Source organism: Xyrauchen texanus, chromosome 40 (assembly GCF_025860055.1).
Source record: "Xyrauchen texanus isolate HMW12.3.18 chromosome 40, RBS_HiC_50CHRs, whole genome shotgun sequence".
In the NCBI taxonomy this organism is placed as follows: Eukaryota; Metazoa; Chordata; class Actinopteri; order Cypriniformes; family Catostomidae; genus Xyrauchen; species Xyrauchen texanus.
In genome coordinates this window covers 15,208,130-15,227,745 of record NC_068315.1, presented here as the reverse complement: position 1 = coordinate 15,227,745, position 19,616 = coordinate 15,208,130, and the positions used below count along the sequence as shown (strand labels likewise).

Below are 19,616 nucleotides of genomic sequence, written 5' to 3'. Positions count from 1 at the left end.
TCTTTTTTTTTAATCAGTCTCTGAATGTCACCAGAGCCTCATTTAGGTTATGCATGGAAAAAAAACACAATTTTAAACCATACTCTGATGAATACATAATTTTATTTTAAATACATATTACACATTGTCTGTTTCTGGCTGGTGGAGACACATTGAATGTGCTGCCACAGACAATCAGATTTTTTTGTTTTTTTTGCTGGTTTGGAAAAGAGTTCATGTGCAAAAGCTTCTGAACTCATCCGAGCAGGTTCTTCCCGAAGGCCATAGCCTGATCAGCAGCCTTGTTGGCTGCAGCGTCAGTGGCAACTTTGCCAATTGCGCCACTCAGCTTGTCGCCAACACCTGGAGACAGAACACATTGTACAGGGTGGATATATGACTTTAATAAATTAGTTGAAATTATTTCCCACAAAAATTACAGAAGGTTTGTGATCTTTCAATGATGGTAACATTTTACCTTCTGTTTTTGGATCCTTTGCATCTCCCTTTTTTGGGTCTTTTCCTCCGATCATTTCTCCAACTTTCACTTTGACCACACCAGCTGATTGTAACATAAACAAGAGTTTATGACCTTCGCAGTGCGTGTTGAATGTGTTGGGTAATTTTAGCAGTAAATTACGGAAATTACTGCTACAATTAATCCACTTAATGCAAATAGTATCTAGCAAATGTTACTTTGGTTGTTTGGTATACTTGTTTAGTTGTCAGGCAAATTTCATTCTGAATCTTTTAACTGGCAAAACAAGTTTAGATGCATTTTCCAAAGGGGTTAGGAAATATTTTTGACTTACCAGCCTGGTCAATTATCTTGTCAACATGCCCGTCCGCTGCTCCCTTTACAAAGTCCATGTTTAGATGTGTATGGTGTTGTCGAAAGAGCACTTATATCAGTCAGAATCTCCGTGTGTGCATTAAAGACTTTGCGTACTTATAGGCTGTGATGCTGAACATCTTTTCACACGCCCCAAAAGCTTTAGATGAGAAACACACCCACTCAAAGTCATCCACCTCCAGTGAAGTCTTAAACTTTCTTTTGCGCTTTGTTTCCAACTGCCTTTTTCTCATCACTCACACATACAAAATTAGTATTCTCCATTGGTAAAGGTGCATTTAATACATTTTATCACTGAGTAACACTTCATTTAGCTTCAACATTATAAACTCACGCTAGCGCCATCTTTGATTTATATTGTGAATGACAGCGAGGTCGTGAGAGATAAACTGGACTGTACTGCAGTTTAAAATGTTTTTGGATGGTTCTGCGGACAAAATATTGATAAAATATATGTTCAAGCACATTCAATATACAAAGATCTCAAGACAACATGAGTTGAAAATCAAAATTATCTAGGAGCTTTATACAGCTTTATACCATCTGTAAGTGTACCCTCATCCTCATTCCTATTAAAAAGATGACGCTAGCGTGAATAAGGTCTATAATTTTGATTGTCAGGACATGACACTAAACACATTTCTCTTGTACAAAACAAATATCTCTGGAGTACAGGAAATACTCGCTTGTACAGTTTGGGAGTTAATGTGGTTTGAGTACAGGTTAATGTGACTCATGAAGTCAGCAGTCAAAGAATTCATGTGACAAATCATTAAAGACAAGCCTAGCTGGAGGATGCGGTTTGTGTTTCATTTTCCACTGATTTGTTTGGGTGTTAGGTGTATCTGAAATAGTTTTGAAAGTTTTCTGGCTTACCCTTTTATGATTCTTGAGAATTCGTTTTTCTTAGATGGATTTGTTGATCCCAAGGATAATACAAGAACAAAAGAGCAGCAACAACCTTGGAAACATATATAGATCAATGAAATACGTATTAACTAACACTTTTGCTAAATATGAAGTATAGGCCTACAGGTTAACACAATGTATCTGACTTCTTTATGTAACAACATTTTTGGTTAAAATGAATGTGACTGTATAAGGGAAAGTGCATCTTAGCTCCTGTAACTGGTTTCCATTTCGACCAGTTGTTCCAGACACGTGAAAGCAAAGTTGAACAGCTTCCAAAAGAGGCTGTAGATGTGAATGTTTGTAACTCTATTGATTAGCATTTATCACACCTGTTTAACATTTATGAAGTCAAGCATGTCTGTGACTTTGGATTGCAACTGTTAGAAACACAGGACCAAGTTATTAACAAGAGTATTGTGTCAGTGGCGAGTAGTATCAAGTTCTATCATTGGAGTTTTGCAAAGTGATGCAAGTAATATAAAACAAATAGTTATTCATTATTTTATCAATAACTGCATCAGTCATCTGCATCAAATGTTCCCATCTTGAATTTTATGTATTTTATTTGATAAAGAGAAACTATTATTATTATTTTTATTATTTAAATTACAATGCTTAATTGTTCTATTATGCAAATGGACCGTCTATATAAATAGGTCTATTGTTTGGTCTTCTGTATGTACAGGGTGTGTCCTGATAGATCCCCAAAGGGCAATGTATTTAAGGAGTGGTGTATAATCGCTGTGGTCTGTACGAATATGTTTAGGCTTGATGCTTGTTTTGAGTGTCTGTTCAGATGAAAATCATGCAGTCTATGCTCAGAAAAGTTTCTATGCATTTCATTAACCTTGTTCTCTACCCCCTGCCCCATGTCTCCAACATTTGGTGAAGCTACATCCTTGTGAACATTGGCATGTTAGCTGGTGCCCGCTGTGCTATCCCTGTATGGACAAAATGACAAACAGTGTCAGTTGTAACTACCATTAGTGACTAAGTATGTAGCCAATTAACATATTAACCAACCAGCTACGCACCAGACTTACCCCTGCCCATGTTGATATGTTGATTTTTCCCAAAACAAAATATTAAGATTGCCCATTGGCATATTTTGTTGGTAGTAGAGCCTTCCATTGTTAAACTGCCAATAGTTATTGCTTCATAGGTTAATTGGGTATGCAAATGATCCATTCTTAATTAGATTGTTAAGAAATGAAGGAAATATTCATTCAAATGTTTATGTTATAACTATTGCTAAATATGCAGATTTGTCATGTGAGTCTGTTTAGCCAGTATAGACTTGTTGACAAAACACATTTTGCCTTTGTTATGCCTGTTTGGTAACTTTCTTGGTTAATACTGCCAGTTAAAAAAAAAAATATCCCTGGTAGTGATGCCACTATCTTAACTAAACTTTGCTCAGCTGTTTTGTAAATAATACAACCTTTCCACTAACAACACTAGTTCAAACAAGCAGTGTTTTGGGGTGAAAAACAATGCTATGCTGCTGTTTTTATGTCAGATTGTTTGGCATAAGTTTAAGGGTGGAGCTTCTATTAAAGGGATTGTTTACTCCAAATGAAAATTGTCATTATTTACTCATCCTCATGTTGTTTCAAACCCATATGACTTTCTTCTGTAGAGACTAAAGGAAATGTAATGAATAGGACTAAATTAAATGCAGTGGCAGTGCAAAGGGACTCATTATTAATGCTTAATAAAAAAAAGTGTCAAAAAGTAGTCCATGCAACTTTTGCGTCATAAACCATACCAAGTCATCTGAAAGCATATAATCACTTTGTATGATGAACAGACAAATGTGATCATTCTCAGTGGTGATGCACAAGAACCAATAAGGTTAGATGTTATCAATGTAGTCATGATATTGGATTTCAGCACTGTTAATGGATTTGATTTGAAGAGAATAAGGACTTAAATTTCAGTCTGTTATTCACCATACAAAGTGATTGTATGCCTTCAGAAGACTTGGTATTTGATGCAAGAGTTACATTTGGTTAGAAAAGAAATGGTTTACAAGTTGGTTACATGTTCTTTTTATGTACTACAGAGTATTGCACTACAATTGTATGGACGACAGTATGGAGTAGTTGGAGTGGTGTGCATATTTATTACAGGGCTCTCTGGAATACTTAATTCTGACTGTCAATCGTAGTCAATACTACATTTGTAGTACATGTGCATGTACGTTTACTCCTCTCATCCACACTGAAATAGCTTATTTGAAATGGGACCCGCAAGATCCAAGTTACTAAATTTGCTAAAAAAAGTTTTCCAATCCTTTTAGCAAAATCAAAATTGACAGTGTTGATTTCAACAAAAATCTTTATTTCACTTATACAATTTATAAAATCAGCTTGCCTGCTTTGATAACAACATAAAAGGTATGTGGGGCATTTGTGTGTGCTTTTGTGTTTCGATCATTATATTGGTGTGTCTGTAAGCAATATCAGTGTGTGTGTGTGTGTGTGTGTGTGAATATACAGTAGGTGTGCTGATAAGGCAACATGCAGTCTTCAGTTTTTTGTGGCTTCAAAGAAAAAACAAACTGCAATGTTTGATAAAATTTTGTTCTAGTTACCGATAGCAGACACAAGCGTCGGGTGGATCTGAATACACTGTTGAGTGATGACTAGGGAGGGGGTGTGGGAGGGACAAAAGGCTTAATGAAGGCGGAAACACTCATCTTATTAGCAAAGGTCTACACTTCAATGCATCCCCTTGGGAAAACACAGTGCCTTAAGTCAGCATAGCACAGTGTTACAAAACAGACCAATCACAAACTTCGCAATGGTGCTGCAGTATTGCTTTTACATTGCTGGCATCACAGATGAGTTATGGCTGCACACTGACTTCACATGCACTGCAACAAAATCAGGACAAAACAGAGCAGGATTTATTGGAAGATTTGATGTCTTTCCACAACATTGAAGGATCTTACTCCTTCCTTCCTGTCCTAGCACCTGAAGGGGTCCACTGCCTTTTTTCAACAGACAAAACAGACACTTCAAATTTCTCTTAATACCCATCAACACCAAATCTCATGTGTACAAAGACAAGCTAGTGAAGAGATGTAATTCTAGCACTGCTACATTAATACAGATAATCATTCTTTGTTTTACAGTATCTATGTATACAGCATGATCTCATTTTGTGAATTAACATATTTGTTCTTAGAATAATCTAACACGCAGTAAGTCTGTTGGTCAAGCACACAATAACTAAATTCTGCCACACATACTGAACTAAAGGAATGTAATGCATCTCTTAATGTACACACAACTCGTCATTGCGTACACTGCAGCATTTTCAAGACTAAATCAATTCATACATGGCTATGATCTCACAAAGATCCAACGCATATTGCTACATGCCCTGATGAAATGTAAATGTATTACTTTTCTTACATTACTGGTCATGCAGGTACGTTTTTTTCCCTCTGATATCAGCCTCTAAGCTACACAATTCCTGTCCATTTTTTCTGTAAAGAGTGTATGTTAGATGTGTGTGTGTGTGTATGTGTGTGTGTGTTTATACATAGTGGAAGGGCAGAGGAATAACAATAACATTTAAGAGGAATGATAACACCACCAATGATGAGCTGGGCAGTAGGGAAAACATCACACATCTAAAGGCTATAGGGCTCAGGGAAAGTCTTTTTCAATTCTGATTTTCCATACAGTCACAAAAAAAAACATATCAGGAACATCTGGAGTTTGGTTAGGGCAAGGCTTTGGAGCAGAAACTCAGAGGAGGAGAGTCAGAGGGACGATAGGGGACTGTTCTCAGCTCCACGCCTCTGGACTAATAACCCTGTTGAAAAAATAAAGACAAAATATGAATTAAAAAAAGATGAAATATTTGTATAAGATGGTGTGCATATGTTATCATGTATTTTTGTATTTTTTATTTTTTTATTTAAAAAAAAAATGGGTCTCAAAAAACTTTGGGAACAGGATTGAACTGCTGAGCTTGATGAATGCAGTCAAAACTACAATCTGTGTAAAAAAATAGAAAATGGAATGAGATTATTTTTTTTTTTCACACCATGCTGTATGACAGGTCCGAATAATGCTACATCTAGAGTTTCAAAATTTGTAAGGACCTTTTCATTATTAGTAATAGAAGGAAAATTATGCAGTAACAGGGATGTGCAAAAAGTCAGTGGGTAAAGTTGATAAAGTTTTTGGTAATTATTTATAATTAAGCATAGCTTTTGACTATAATGAACTGAATTTAAACTCAATTTTAATTGGATACAGCTGAGAAGGTCAAGACCTGAGGAGGCACAGACAAAATCTACCTTCATGGTATGCTAATTTTATTGTTCTCACTCAAATAATAAATGAATAAATAAATTTGTGCCTCTAATGGTTTTTAAACAAATTAATAGAACACAAAAGTGTCTTTTCTATGTTCTCACCTCACCACCCTCTCCTCCTTCCATGCCACCACCATGGGAGAAGTCACCCTGTGGAATACAAACAGTAATATCCAAGATTTAGATCTATTTAGAGCCTTCATATGAAGCTCAATAACATCCTCTGATTTTATCATGTGTTAAACATTGACATATTAAATGACATCCATTCACTCATGCTCAGATGCATTACAGCCATGGGCCACTCAGACACTCCCTGTGCTGAGGGAGAATATCTGTTTTCTGCTGCGTGTTATGACTTCTGTCTCTGCAGAGATGGAGGGAGGGATGCTAAACAATAAATCATTATTGTTCAGTTAGGTCAAATACTATAGATAATGTTGATTAATTCATGCATTAGCAGATAAAACCTTGGTTCCATTGATAAGCCATCATTCTGGCATGCACAATATCCAAACATTCAAACAGGTTAGTATTAAGACAAGTCATTGACAGTCTGACACTAAAAGCATCAGAGTTTATAAGAATATCATACCGCCAATACTTTAAAAAGGAGGAACAGCAAGTAACAGATATTGCTCAGGTAATGTGCATGATTCACAGAGCAGTTAGAAAGTGCAGAATTCAATGGCCAGCTGCATTAGGTAAGGGGCTGTTTGAGGATGTGAAAGTGTAACTTTTTTGCTATTATTTAGTTATTGGTGAATCATTTTTATTGTATCCGTTATTGCATTCTTAGCTAGACATGTTATTATCATGAAAAAGTGCTCAGGTTCCTTGCTCATACAGCGGGAATGTTTTTATTGCCTGCCTTAGATAGGTAAATACAATTTAGTCACTCACATGACTTTTACATCTAAGGTGATTGGATAAGAAAACTTGGAATGCCCATGGGCAAAGATGTGCCCAAGATGGGTCCATACATTCTTCATACAGCAACCGAGCAACTGCCACTGAGATGAATGGGAATGCTGACGGATAGGTTTCTCCAGAGTCCAGGTATAATAGACTGATGGGAATTCAAGTAATCAATGAGATTATCAATGCAGATGATCAATGCAGTCATTCAGCCTCATTGTCTGCACATGTAGAGAATGAATCTAAAAGGGGTTAAATGAAGGGATAGGTGAACCGCTGTTGTATTGACGGTTGCAAACATTTGCCCCATCTGTGTATTATGTCATTAATGGGGCTTTTCTGCTTCACATTACGGGTTCGACATGGCTCGCTTTACTTTTCTGAGCTTGCTTTTCCACTGCAGTTATGTGCCGCCTCAACGTGGGTGTGATTATAGGCTGATCATCATAGTTGCACCGCCTCTACTGCCGTGACATCATCTTAAACGTGACACAAAAACACAACAAAGGAGCATTGGTGGATATTGAAGGAATGGTGTTCTTGATTCTCAGCATGTGGCTGTTTTTCACACCAAGATGACAAACTTTGTTTCAAAAGAGGCTGACGGCAGCGAGACAAAATACAGCTTAAAAAAACAGGAGAGTTTGGGAAATCATACACCAAAGCGCAGACGAGGACATCGCTGAGTTAGCTCGATGACACAAGAGGGTAAGCTAACCTGCCATCCAACTTATAGATTCTCTCTGACCAATCAGTGATTTGCAGGGTTTTGACATCACATTTAGTATCGGCTCGGCTCGCTTGGAACCTTGATCGAGGTGGTACTAAAATAAATACCAGGTACCAAGTCATTTAAGTCATTTTTATTTGTATAGCGCCTTTCACAATACACATCGTTTCAAAGCAGCTTTAATATCTATAATGTGACCAGGTATTCTCCACAGTGGAAAACCCCCAAAAAGCAAGCAGAGTAGAGTCGAGTCGAGTCGTACAGTGCAGTGTAAAAGCCCCAATACTGTTCAGCTAAGGGAAGATCAGATTAAAGCTTAGTCTCATAGACAGCATGTGACAAACATTCACAGGCCATCAACAAACACATTTCTCTCTACAAACCAATTCATAAGCACCTCATATAAAGCCTCATCCTGTCAACAGCAGATGTACAAACAGGGGAAAAAAACAAACAAACAAAATAAGTTACACACAAAACACACCATTTATATAGTAAATGTAGCATAGTGCAGTGGTCTGGGCAAGCAAAGTAACCACATAACAAACAAAACTGCCAATTTTTGGAAGTCATAAATGTTGATTTTGTTGTATTCACAGACTGGTCTTAGTTCCTCAGGTTAAACTTAAGTAATAAAAAATCTCCTAAATGTAAAACATTAAAAATATCAAATATAAAAGGTACATTTAAAGAGGTGACTTCTTCAAATGTTGGAATTTAATGTGATTTTATTGGGGGAAAGGGCGACACCTACTGGAGTTAATTGAGAACAGCATGCGCATGTAGGCTCTCCATTCCAAGCAGGTATAGCTGCAGCATGGATATCTCCAAATGGAGACAAAATCTCCAAAAGAGGGCGGGGTAACTATAGAAGTGGGCAGGGTTACTACAGAAAGGGGCCAGCTCCAACAGGGGTTGACATTTCCACATTCGGTTAGGCTTACAGTTAGGGAAAGGTTTAGGTTAGGTGCTCTGTATATCATTGCTGGCAGTTTGGAGATCCCGCCCCTTTTTGGAGCTCGGCCTGCAGCTGTATCATTCATGGACACTCACCGGATTGACTAGGCCGGTAGACGCAGCCACATTCTCGAGACCCTCTACTGTTTTCTGTCCAAGTTCATTAGAGCTGCCCACCGCTGTTTCACCTACAATGTTCGCCTGGTCTGTGGTCCTCTGGGCAACTGTGAGAGTCGGTGTTACAAAGAGTGAAAGCAGAGTAAATAATTTTTTCTTTTCTTTGTCTCACCTCAGATTATAATCTTCAAGACCACGTTCACGCTAGGCCCAATTTTTGGCTGAAAACTCTGTTTTCGGTTTCCTAACATCATCGTGTACCAAAGTATGCGGTATTAGAGCATGCTTTCGAAAGTTTTCGATGGAGAAATACACCATTTCAGTGTGGATGAGAGGAGTACACATAGCCAAATCGATGCGTTCTCAAGCAAAAACTTATTTAAAAAGTGTGGACATGGTCTAAATATTCACAAAACAATAGACCTTTTTCACAGACTGTGATGACGTGTTTCTGCCTTATTTATCAGCGTAAATATCTCAAATGTTTTATTTTATTAATTTTTTAAATAATGAGTGTAAATTTATAACTTTATACTTTGTGTTATATTACCCTGGAATTAGTAATAAAAAAAAATCATTGCCACAGCTGCGAGGGGGTTTCTATTACAGCTGCTGAGAGAGCGACAGTAAATTTGGCATCTTCTCTCATTTTTCTTATTCCATCGCTCTCTATTTTTAACTCTTCTGGAAAATCATTCAAACGTTATAGTGGATTTTTTATTTTACTCTTGGAGCAAATGGGCGAAGTGAAAATAACATTTGCCGTGATCTCCCATTCACCACTGTCAAAGTTTACCCTGCTAATTTTACTTCCACGTTCTAAAACCCGAAATGTGAAAAAGGTCTTTAGGCACATTTTTTGTTGCTCACCTGTGTTTACTCCTGATACCACTCCCTCCTTTGTCTTGTTGCCTGAAACATGGAAATAAACACATGAACATTTTTCATTTAGGTTTTCAAGCCCCTCAAAAAATCTCTTAGAGCACATACAATTTATTTTCATTATAAGACTTTTCCGAGTACACTGAAGAATAAGCTTCATATAAAAATACATCACAAGGGAGAAAGGCAGTATCTATTCTGCATCAATTTGAAGTATATATATATTTTTAGTTATTACATAAACAAGATAAGATGGCCATAATAATGAACAGAAGACAATTCCAACGGCTGAGTAGTTTGTGCAGTAACTTTACTTTACATGTGCGGCTGGTAAAAGATAATCTTTAGATGACTGTTCTTTTTGTGTTGAGTTAAGTGGTATAGCAATCTATTTTTATTTTTTAAACCTGCATGCTCCTCTCTATTTGCATGTGATAAAGTACTAGAAATAACAGAGGAAATATGTGGATATTTCAAAGCTGATATGATACCAAATACTCCATTAACTGTACTGATCAAGAGACAATGATACTACACGCTTCAAAGTCTTTAAAGGGAGTAGTTCACCCAAAAATGAAAATTCTTCATCATTTATTCACCCCTCATGCCATCCCAGATGTGTATGACTTTCTTTCTTCTGCAGAACACAAACAAAGATTTTTTTAGAAGAATATCTCAGCTCTGTAGGTCCACTCAAATCAAGTGAATGTTGGCCAGAACTTTAAAGTTCCAAAAAGCATATAAAGACAGCAATAAATTAATCTACATAACTCCAGTGTTTAAATCTATATCTTCAGAAGCGATACCACAAGCGGTATGGGTGATAAACAGATCAACATTTAAGTCCTTTTTTACTACAAATTCTCCTTCCTGCATAGTACGTTGCGATATGCTCAAAGAATGTGAATCATCAAAATTTAAATAAGAAGAACTCAGAAGAGAAGAGAGGGCTTAGGAATGCTGGTGAAAATGAACATTTATAGGAAAGAAATGACTTATATATTGATCTGTTCTGCACCCACACCCATGGCCATTTCAGACCATTCTTGCACCCTAGATGAGATCCCTATTGGTGCCCCTGTCAGGGGATGGGGGTTGAGGGGGGGTGTTTGGGGTGCACGGTGGAGGCCTCCTCTTTGGCGCCCCACCCCCAGCAGGTGGTGCCCTAGACGACTGCCTGGGTTGCGTGTGCGGTGCACGCTGTAGCGGCGATCATGTCGCGGGTAATGCACGCAATGCCCACGGCCGATCTCTATATGTCGCCGCACTAACGAGGGTGTTGATTTATCTCTCTTTGCCAACCCCACAGTTGCTGCACCCCTGAAAGCTGTCCCCTTTTCCCCCCTTATGGGCAGCCCTGCGCCTATGCCTAGAAACGTCCCTGCCCACACCTATCATATCACTTCTGAAGACATGGATTTAATGACTGGAGTTGTATTGATTACTTTTATTCTGCCTTTAAGTGCTTTTTGAAGATTCACTTGTATTGAATGGACCAACATTTCTATTATACATTTTCTAAAAATCTTTGTTTGTGTCCAACAGAAGAAAGTCATAGGTTACACATCTGGGATGACTTGAGGGTGAGTAAATTATGAGAGTATTTTCATTTTTGGGTGAACGTTTCCTTTAAGAGTTTGTTTGGCCCATGGGAATGTTTGTTGGGGGTTGGGCTGGGTTTAGGGACTGGGAGGGAGATAGGGAATTAATGGGGGTTAAAGGGGGATAATGATTAACTCTGTGCATGTATACTTTTCTTTATTCTGTATTTTGTTTGATTATCAACCAAAAATATTAATCTGAAGAAGAAGAAAAAAAAAGAAGAGTTTGTTTGGCTGTTTTATGTCTACCCTCTTATTCTATAACACAGGTTAGGATTGTACTGCTATCATGTACTCAAACATAAATAAAAAAAAAAAAGGGCCGGAATCCTTCAATATTCCAGTGGGTCTTCAATTTATCCTTGGACAAGGGTCTGTTATTCTCTATTCTCAGAAATGGAGAGATCTATTCTGGGAGTTCACTCTTTCTTTCTCACCCTTTTTATCCATCCATCTGTCCCTCCCTAGCAGTTTCTATGTAAGCTCAGTTTTGAAATGCTTCTGTACGTCTGAGTACGTCTATATGACTGTTAACTACTGTCCTGCAGTCTATCTGTAAAAGCCGCTTCACAGCTCTCCCAGACTGCCCTTAAAGAAGAAATCGTTATATCATGTCACATTCAATGTGTTTGCTTTTTAAATAGACTATCTGTTTGCTGGAGTGATCTGAGCAGCTTGTAAAGTGTATGCATTCACAATCAGGTCCTGGGTATCTGTACTGGGATTATGCAGTCTGTGTCAAGGAGATATCTACTGCATCATACGCCGTTCGTAAGAACACTGCATCTTCAGAACATAAGGCTAAAGCACTAATTCAAAAGCTCCCACCTTGCTCCGATTAACACATTCCATTAGACCAAAGGGCCTTCGTGGTACCTCATTCTCAGCAGTGATTTTACAAGTAGCATTCTTGCAGATCTTGCGAGTGGAAAAAAGTAACATGTCTTTGTAAGTATCAACCTGAGTAATGGCTTCACGCCCTAGTAAACATAATGCCATATAAGCACCCCGAAGCTCCCTGACACTACACATTACAATGAGAGCAGCTTTTCAGGACTGTGACCTCTGAACAGGTGACTTTGCTGGGGGAGTGGTTATAAATATTACATTAATAATCTACATTAACAGCTGTGGAACTGAGAGTAGACTGTATATTTGATTGGATTAGGTAAGCTTACCACTGACGAGTTATAGGTGATGAAAATTTGATTGGTGTTTAATATGTTTTCTAGAGCCCTCTGATCCTCTATGGGATGAGGGGGAGGGGGAGGGGAAATAACTGTAGTGTGCAAGTAAATTTAAGAAGGAATCCATTCAGGAGAACAAGAGATAGCTTTTAGCTTGTAGTTTGTATTTCCAGTCTCTGTCATGTTCTATATGCCATCTGTTCATTTCTGTGCTGATGAGCACGTCAGACGCTACGGGGCTGCAAGCCTGTGACATAACACTAAGAACTGCACCTCTCATTTCCACTCTCTCTCTAGTGGCATAAGAGGGTGGAGAGGGTTAGTCATCAGAGTCCACTCACACAACCGGGCAAATCCTGCTGCATCGGCGCACACATTCACACACATATACTTGCATGGAGACAGGGAGTGCAGAAAGGGAGGGAGTGAATGCTGCAGTGCTCAGCTGATCCTTTCTATATGCCCTCCCTCCAACTTTCTCTTTCTCACACACATATGCACATAAACAACACTAGGAAATAACTACTGCAAGAAAAAAAATGGTGATGGCTTTTTGCAGGATGGTTGTGTTCATTTGCGAAAAGATGGCTTTTTGCAGCATTTTTGCAATGACGATTTTATTAATAATAATTTATGCCAGTTCTTGTTATACAAATTTAAGCTTTAACATTTTGATGATTTATAGTGGTCCTATGTATTTGTTCAAATTCTGAAGAAATCAATGATAAGCATTTTGAGCACTTTTTCAAAATAAATGACCAAATTCTTAAGTTTAGTTTGCACCGATCTTGGCACTGTATTTATAGCGTTTACCTTGTCCTATTCAGGAGTGCATCTCTATCACGCCTTCACCACACCCCAGGTTTCTCTCCCTGCATCATCATTGCAGCACTCGTTTTATCAGTCGTGTAACATACATTCACAAACGGCTCAATCTAATCTCTCACTGTTTCTCAGCAGACTATAGTGCAACCTCACCGAGACCCCTCCTCTCTTGCACACACACATGCACACGCACACACACAGGCACGCATGCACACACACACACACACACACACACACACACACACACACACACACACACACACACGCGCGCGCGCGCACGCACACATACAGGCACACACACACGCACACATACACATGCACGCGCACACACACACACACACACACACTCTAATGGAATGCAGACTCATCCATCACATATGCATTAAATCCTTTGTGAATAATCGCGCAGACCTTTACAGAACAAGACAATTATTACCATTGTCAGTGATGCATCAAATCCCAGCATGGATTAGCACACTCTCCACTCCTGAAACTTCCACTGTCTCTTCTTCCAAACATCTGCACTTACCCACATACATGACCCCTTCCTTGGTCCTAAGAGCTGCCTCTTCAACCCCAGCTTTAGTCTTCTCGGCTGCGGCCACCATTCCATCCTTGGCCATGGAGAATCCCTTCATTAGAGCATCCATCCTGGACGTTGAATTTGAAGATGATGCTCTGCACACAGATGAGGCCTGGCAGATTTTGCAAAGGTTGAAAGTATCTATGTGTTGAAAGTGTCAGATGGCAAGGAATACACAATTCTGTGATGGTATGGACAGATGCACATATGCTCTTGACGGAGAGAGCAATAAAATGAGAGCGAGAAAGAGAGAGAGAGAGAGAGAGAGAGAGAGAGCGAGAGAGAGAGTGAGGAGAGAGAGAGTCGAGCAGGCGCAAGAGAACTGGATGTAGAGAGATAGAACCCGCTGGATGCTGCAGTGTATTTAAGTCGTGCTGCGGCTACAGCCCCCACCCACACCAATCACACAGCAGACATGCACTGATTACATATTTATTATGCTGTAGCCCACAATGCATTAAAACCAGCTGCTATTTAAAATAGTCGCTACATTCTTATTTACATTCTTATTTGAACTGTAAAAATGATTTTCAAATTCTCGAAAGCAGAACACTTTACTATTACCATAGTGAAACGTGTCTTTGTCTAATTGTGTGTAATTATACATTTATTACTAGGATATAATGTTATTATTATGCTATAATGTTATAATACCAATGTTTTGGTCCAATTTAAAAATGTTATATATTCATGCTGGAATGCAAACTGCTGTGGATGAATTGCAAATTGGATTACACTGTAAATAAAACACACACACAAAAAAACAAAGCAAAGCAAAAACAGCTGAATCATTCCTTACTTTCCATTCTAAAAAATATTAGAATTGTCAGCTGAAAGTCACAACTCAGCAAGTTCCCTGGTATAATGCAATATGATTGGATGAGGATGGCAAATAACAGCCCACCTAGTGTCTGCTGATTGGTTGATGACTGGTGAATGATGATTGACAAAAGGAACCGAGGCTTTAAAGGACCCCTGAGGACAGGACAGCAGTGATCTCTTATAAGATCAGACAGGTTTGTCTCCAAATGTAGCACCATTGGTGTCAAATGGTCAACTCTTCAAAATGGTCAACCTTTGGTTAAGGTCTAGTAGTAGATGAACAGTGGTTTAAAACACTAAATATAAATGCAAATATACTATGCATAATAAAAAGTACTACACGAGTATACATTATGGATGACGTTATATTATGGAATAAATACGTCCTAGATTAATTAATGTCAAAATGTGTGCAAAGAATGGTTCTGGTGAAGCCATTTCGTCCATTAATCTGAACAGTTTGACTGAATAACTACTGAAATATAGTGATAAAGACTTTAAGATGGATGATGTCATCAATAACGAAATGTGAATGACATTGTTCATAAAGGAAATGCAAAATCTACAATTATGAGTAGTAGTAAATCGCTCGGTCACACTTTACATAACTACTACGTACTAACATTAAATACATATAAGACAATGTATTTAATGCTGAACAACATGTAGTTATGGGGTTGAGGTTGAGGTACGGGTAGATTTAGGAGTAAGGTTAAGGGGTTAGAGTTAAGTTTTGGGGTAATGGATGGGTTAGGGGTAAAGTTAACAGTGTACAATTGTAATTAAATGCAAGTACTTTAAATGTATTTACAATGCAACAACATGTATGTACATAATCAGTACATTGAATCAAATGGTTCAGTGCATAGTATAAGGCCACTTAATATAAAGTGGGTCCAATTCCTCTTTGAGTGCAAAGTTGCACCCCAAAACCAGACTGTGCATGGCTGATCAGAACAGAGCATAATCAGTGAAGAGCTGTCTCTGATTGGCTGGTGGAGGTTTAGTTTAGAAAGAAGATTCTTCTACTGCTGTGTTTTAATATTACCAGTGATGCTGACATCTCACCTGTGAACTGAGAAATGATCTCAAGTACTTAGCATAACATAAGCAAACAATGAACAGAGCCATTCATCAGTCAGACCGCTGTGCAGTCTCCTCTCTGCGACTGAGGGGTAGGGTATATCGTAAGCTCTTCTGACTGCATGACATAACTGACAGCCCAATATAAGCCGATACAGCGCTGTCAGTAATGTTCAGAGGATCAGAGACTCAAGAGAGCAGCAGCATGGTATAAAAGAATCACACAGAATATGTCTAAATACATCTCCTCTGCCTGCCGTCACTTTGCAAGAAGTGCTTATACCAGCTGTTCTCTGCTCATCTATTGTCCTTGTTTTAAAACATTCACACAAACTCTGTGACTATAAATAGCCATACCTTACTGGTACATAGTCTGTGGTTGTTCCGTGGACTTCTTTTTCACGTATATATGTAAGCATGTCTGTATGCGTATGCATGTATGTATGATTTATTCAATTATTTTTTAGTTTGTATGTGTTTTTATGGTTGTTTTTTTAATGATTTGACATAAGGCTTTTGATGAATGCAAATCCAAATAACAAAAATTATGTTACAGTGGCGAGAATATAGCAAAATTATATCATCTGGTTCATTACACGAATTGCGGCATTTCCGAAGTTACATATTATATTTTCTCCCAAACTAATCAGGTTTTAAAGGAATATTCATTATTAAAAGAATTTATTTAGACTTAGTTAATCCTTATCTTTAAATAAAGCTAAACTCTGGGTTACAGTGAGGCACTTACAATAGAAGTGAATTGGCCAATGAACGTTAAAATGCATTTTCAAAAGTAAAGCCACAAGATGTAAACAATATGTGTGTTAACCTGATTTTAGTGTGATAAAATCATTTACTAATGTTCCTGTGTACAGTTATGGCCAATTTCACAACTCCATTGCCATGACATTAAACACAGTAAACCTTGTAATCCTGCAAAAACAACATTTTAAACTACATCACAGCTCAAATAATACACTCAAGAATAACACACAAAACAAAAATTTTAATAGAAGAATTCATTAATATACATTTAATAAATTATAAGCTTCACATTTCTGCCTTTAAACTCTCCAAAAACTGGCTCCATTGTAAGTGCCTCCATTTTTTTATTTTTCAAAGAAAAGGAGAGACAAGTCAAAATACATTTTTAAACATTATATCACAAATGCAGTTGATTGAGCTAAACTTGTATTGACCCTGGAATATTATTTAAGGCTAATGCTCTATCGAGTTTTAAATCAATAAAACCTTCCTGCCAACCATAAACATTAAACCTAATTTTACTGACAGTGTCATAAAACTGTGACATGAAAAACGCAATTGCTGAAGCAACCACATAATTTCAGCCTGATCTCATGAACATTATGTGTAAAGATTTTTCAAAATGAAATTATGTGCTTCATTTCATGTTTCACTGCAGTTTCCCAGTTAAATGTCCAGCAGGGGGAGCCAAAAGTAAGTGAAATTATGTCGAAGTTATGTATTATTATCAGACAAGGTTTTTAAGGTGAAAATTTTATGGAGTTTTTAATGAGTAAAATGTACCTCCTTTGCCTAAAACTTTAACATAAGCATAACCAAAAATCGTCTAGAAGCAAATAAGAGGTCAACAATACAGACATCCTTACCTACACCATTACCTATATCTATCCGATTGTGCTTAAAAGCAAATGCGTCTTAAAAAGCTAATTTTCTGAAGCAACCACCTAATTTCAAGTCCCTACTATAACACTTTCATTTCCCATGCCAGCTTGCATGTGTAATGAGCCAGCTGGTATGTGATAGCTGTATGGTATGTGTAAGCCTCACTCCCCTTTATCCTCCTCATTAGTGCGCCCATCTCCCATGCCGGCTGACACCGGTTCGAATCCCGCTCAAAGCGGGTTGAGCAGGACCGTTTACACTTGTTTGGCTGGGCTTGAGTTTCAGTCTTCTGAGCCCAAAGTCCAGGTTAGCTACCGCAAAATGTAAATGAGTTGGAATAAGTATGTAAATGTATGTGGGACGGTAAAACAAGCATTAAAATGTATCGTTTTTCAAATTATGCATTAGAATAAAGGTGTTTCGTTATCATAACATAGCAGTGTGAGAGTAATAGAGAAAACAATACGTGTTTATAAAGTCGCAGCACGTAAAACTCAGTTTGCAAAAATAGGAACGTTCATTCTATGAGACTAGGTTGCGTAATTTTGCGGCGCTTCTATGACACTTGCTGCTCATGTGTCGACTCATGTACATTTATGTATATTAATAGGTAAACAGTACTAGGGAACGCAAGCTAAATGACAGAACCTCAATAGTACAAGTAATAGAGGTACAAGTAAGGCATCAATACAAAGTTCAGCAGGCCATGTCAGATATACTGTTACTCGCATGTTTTTACACAATCTGAAAAGATACAGTTAAACACAAGATTTTGCTTTTAGCAAAGTCCTCACATATGTCAGAGCTCTGGCACTTCATTAGCACTAGATTTTGTAGAGTATAAATCTTAAATCCTGAATTTTCTTAAAGGTTTTTGGGAGGTCAGCTATTTTGTAATCCTCCCACAGAACTTTAAAAATCTTTAGTGTGATAAATCACACAGCAATTGGGATAATATAGAGTCAGGTGGTCATGGTCACATAATAAACCAAAGTGGAGGGGTCTTGCATCAATCTGATGGGGTTTATTTTGCGATAATGACCTGCTGACTGTATATAATCGCACTTATTACATGGCTGCTGACCAAACAAACAAATAAATGGATATGAAAAAATTATTTGAGTTCAAATTATTTTACTACGTGAGAATAAAGAGACCACAGATTGATATACAGATATGTAGGAAATTGCTTACCTAGAACAACAGTCAATTAGACTATATATTTCAGTATTTATATATTTTTGTTTTTCTAATATTTGACCACAGAATGACGAAATTTAACAATCAGAATCAAGTATTCCAGAGAGCCATGCAATAAAAAAATATATTGTTTGCCACTAAATGAATGAATCACAACATTCACAAAATGAACAATGGTTATTATGGTTGGAGCAACCTCATCCTCAAGAGTAGACGATGTCATGCTCCTCAAGTGTGTATCCCCTTTTCTACCAAAGGTCCGCTCATATTAAAACAGACACCCTTTACAGACAGGAAGTCTGTGGTCATAGTGCAGGAAGCCATGTTGTGAAACATGGAGCGAGTGTTGGGCTTGGAGTGCCTAACCCAGGAGACCCTATGTTTGTTGTCACAGCTGAGCTGCACTCTGTTGAGGCAGTCAAGCACAGAAATGAAGCCAGAGACCCTGAAGACCACCACACCACACTGCAGCCCACAGAGGAAATGCTGTCCTCACCTTAGTTGGACAATAGCCCCCTTCTCTCTGTGCTAGCCCCTTCCTCAAGCAATCTAAATCTAGTCTGACCTCTTCGTAGGTGGGATGTTTTCACTCCAGACTGAGAGAGAGCAGCTGATGTCTGCTCCAAAGATGAAGAAGTTTGGGAGGCATGGTATATGAAATGGGGTCACTTGGAACAAGGGCTCTTGTGTGTTATAAAACTCCCAGCCATTTATCACTGCACAAAATCTAAGGACTTGAAGAATAGCATAGCATAAACACTGCTGACATTTTCCCGGTTGTTTTTTTTTCCTTTGGTAAACTCAATTTTGAGCCACAAAATGTAAGTTCAGCTGAGAAAAAATAAAATAAATAAATAAATATATATATATATATATATATATATATATATATATTATGCACTGATCTTTTAAGAATCCAGGCCAGAACAAGACATTACTTCTAGTATTCTTGTAGCTCAAATAGTAGACCATTGCACTCTGGAA

At 37.9% G+C, this 19,616-nt stretch overlaps 1 protein-coding gene across 2 annotated transcripts; it reads right to left on the bottom strand.

Moving 5' to 3' along the window:
• Nucleotides 1–4,051: 4,051 nt before the first annotated feature.
• Nucleotides 4,052–14,199, bottom strand: LOC127633130 (synuclein-like). 2 transcript variants are annotated; one of them, XM_052112013.1, is made up of 6 exons: nucleotides 13,827–14,199; nucleotides 9,673–9,714; nucleotides 8,782–8,909; nucleotides 8,126–8,143; nucleotides 6,183–6,230; nucleotides 4,052–5,572 (listed from the first exon to the last, which is right to left on the bottom strand). In XM_052112013.1, the coding sequence occupies exons 1-6, from the start codon at nucleotides 13,945–13,947 to the stop codon at nucleotides 5,564–5,566; spliced, it is 366 nt and encodes a 121-aa protein (XP_051967973.1). In that variant the 5' UTR covers nucleotides 13,948–14,199; the 3' UTR covers nucleotides 4,052–5,563. The 2 variants fall into 2 exon arrangements, with proteins under 2 accessions (XP_051967973.1, XP_051967974.1); XM_052112014.1 differs by lacking the exon at nucleotides 8,126–8,143 and having other exon boundaries at nucleotides 4,054–5,572.
• Between the last annotated feature and the right edge of the window lie 5,417 nt (nucleotides 14,200–19,616).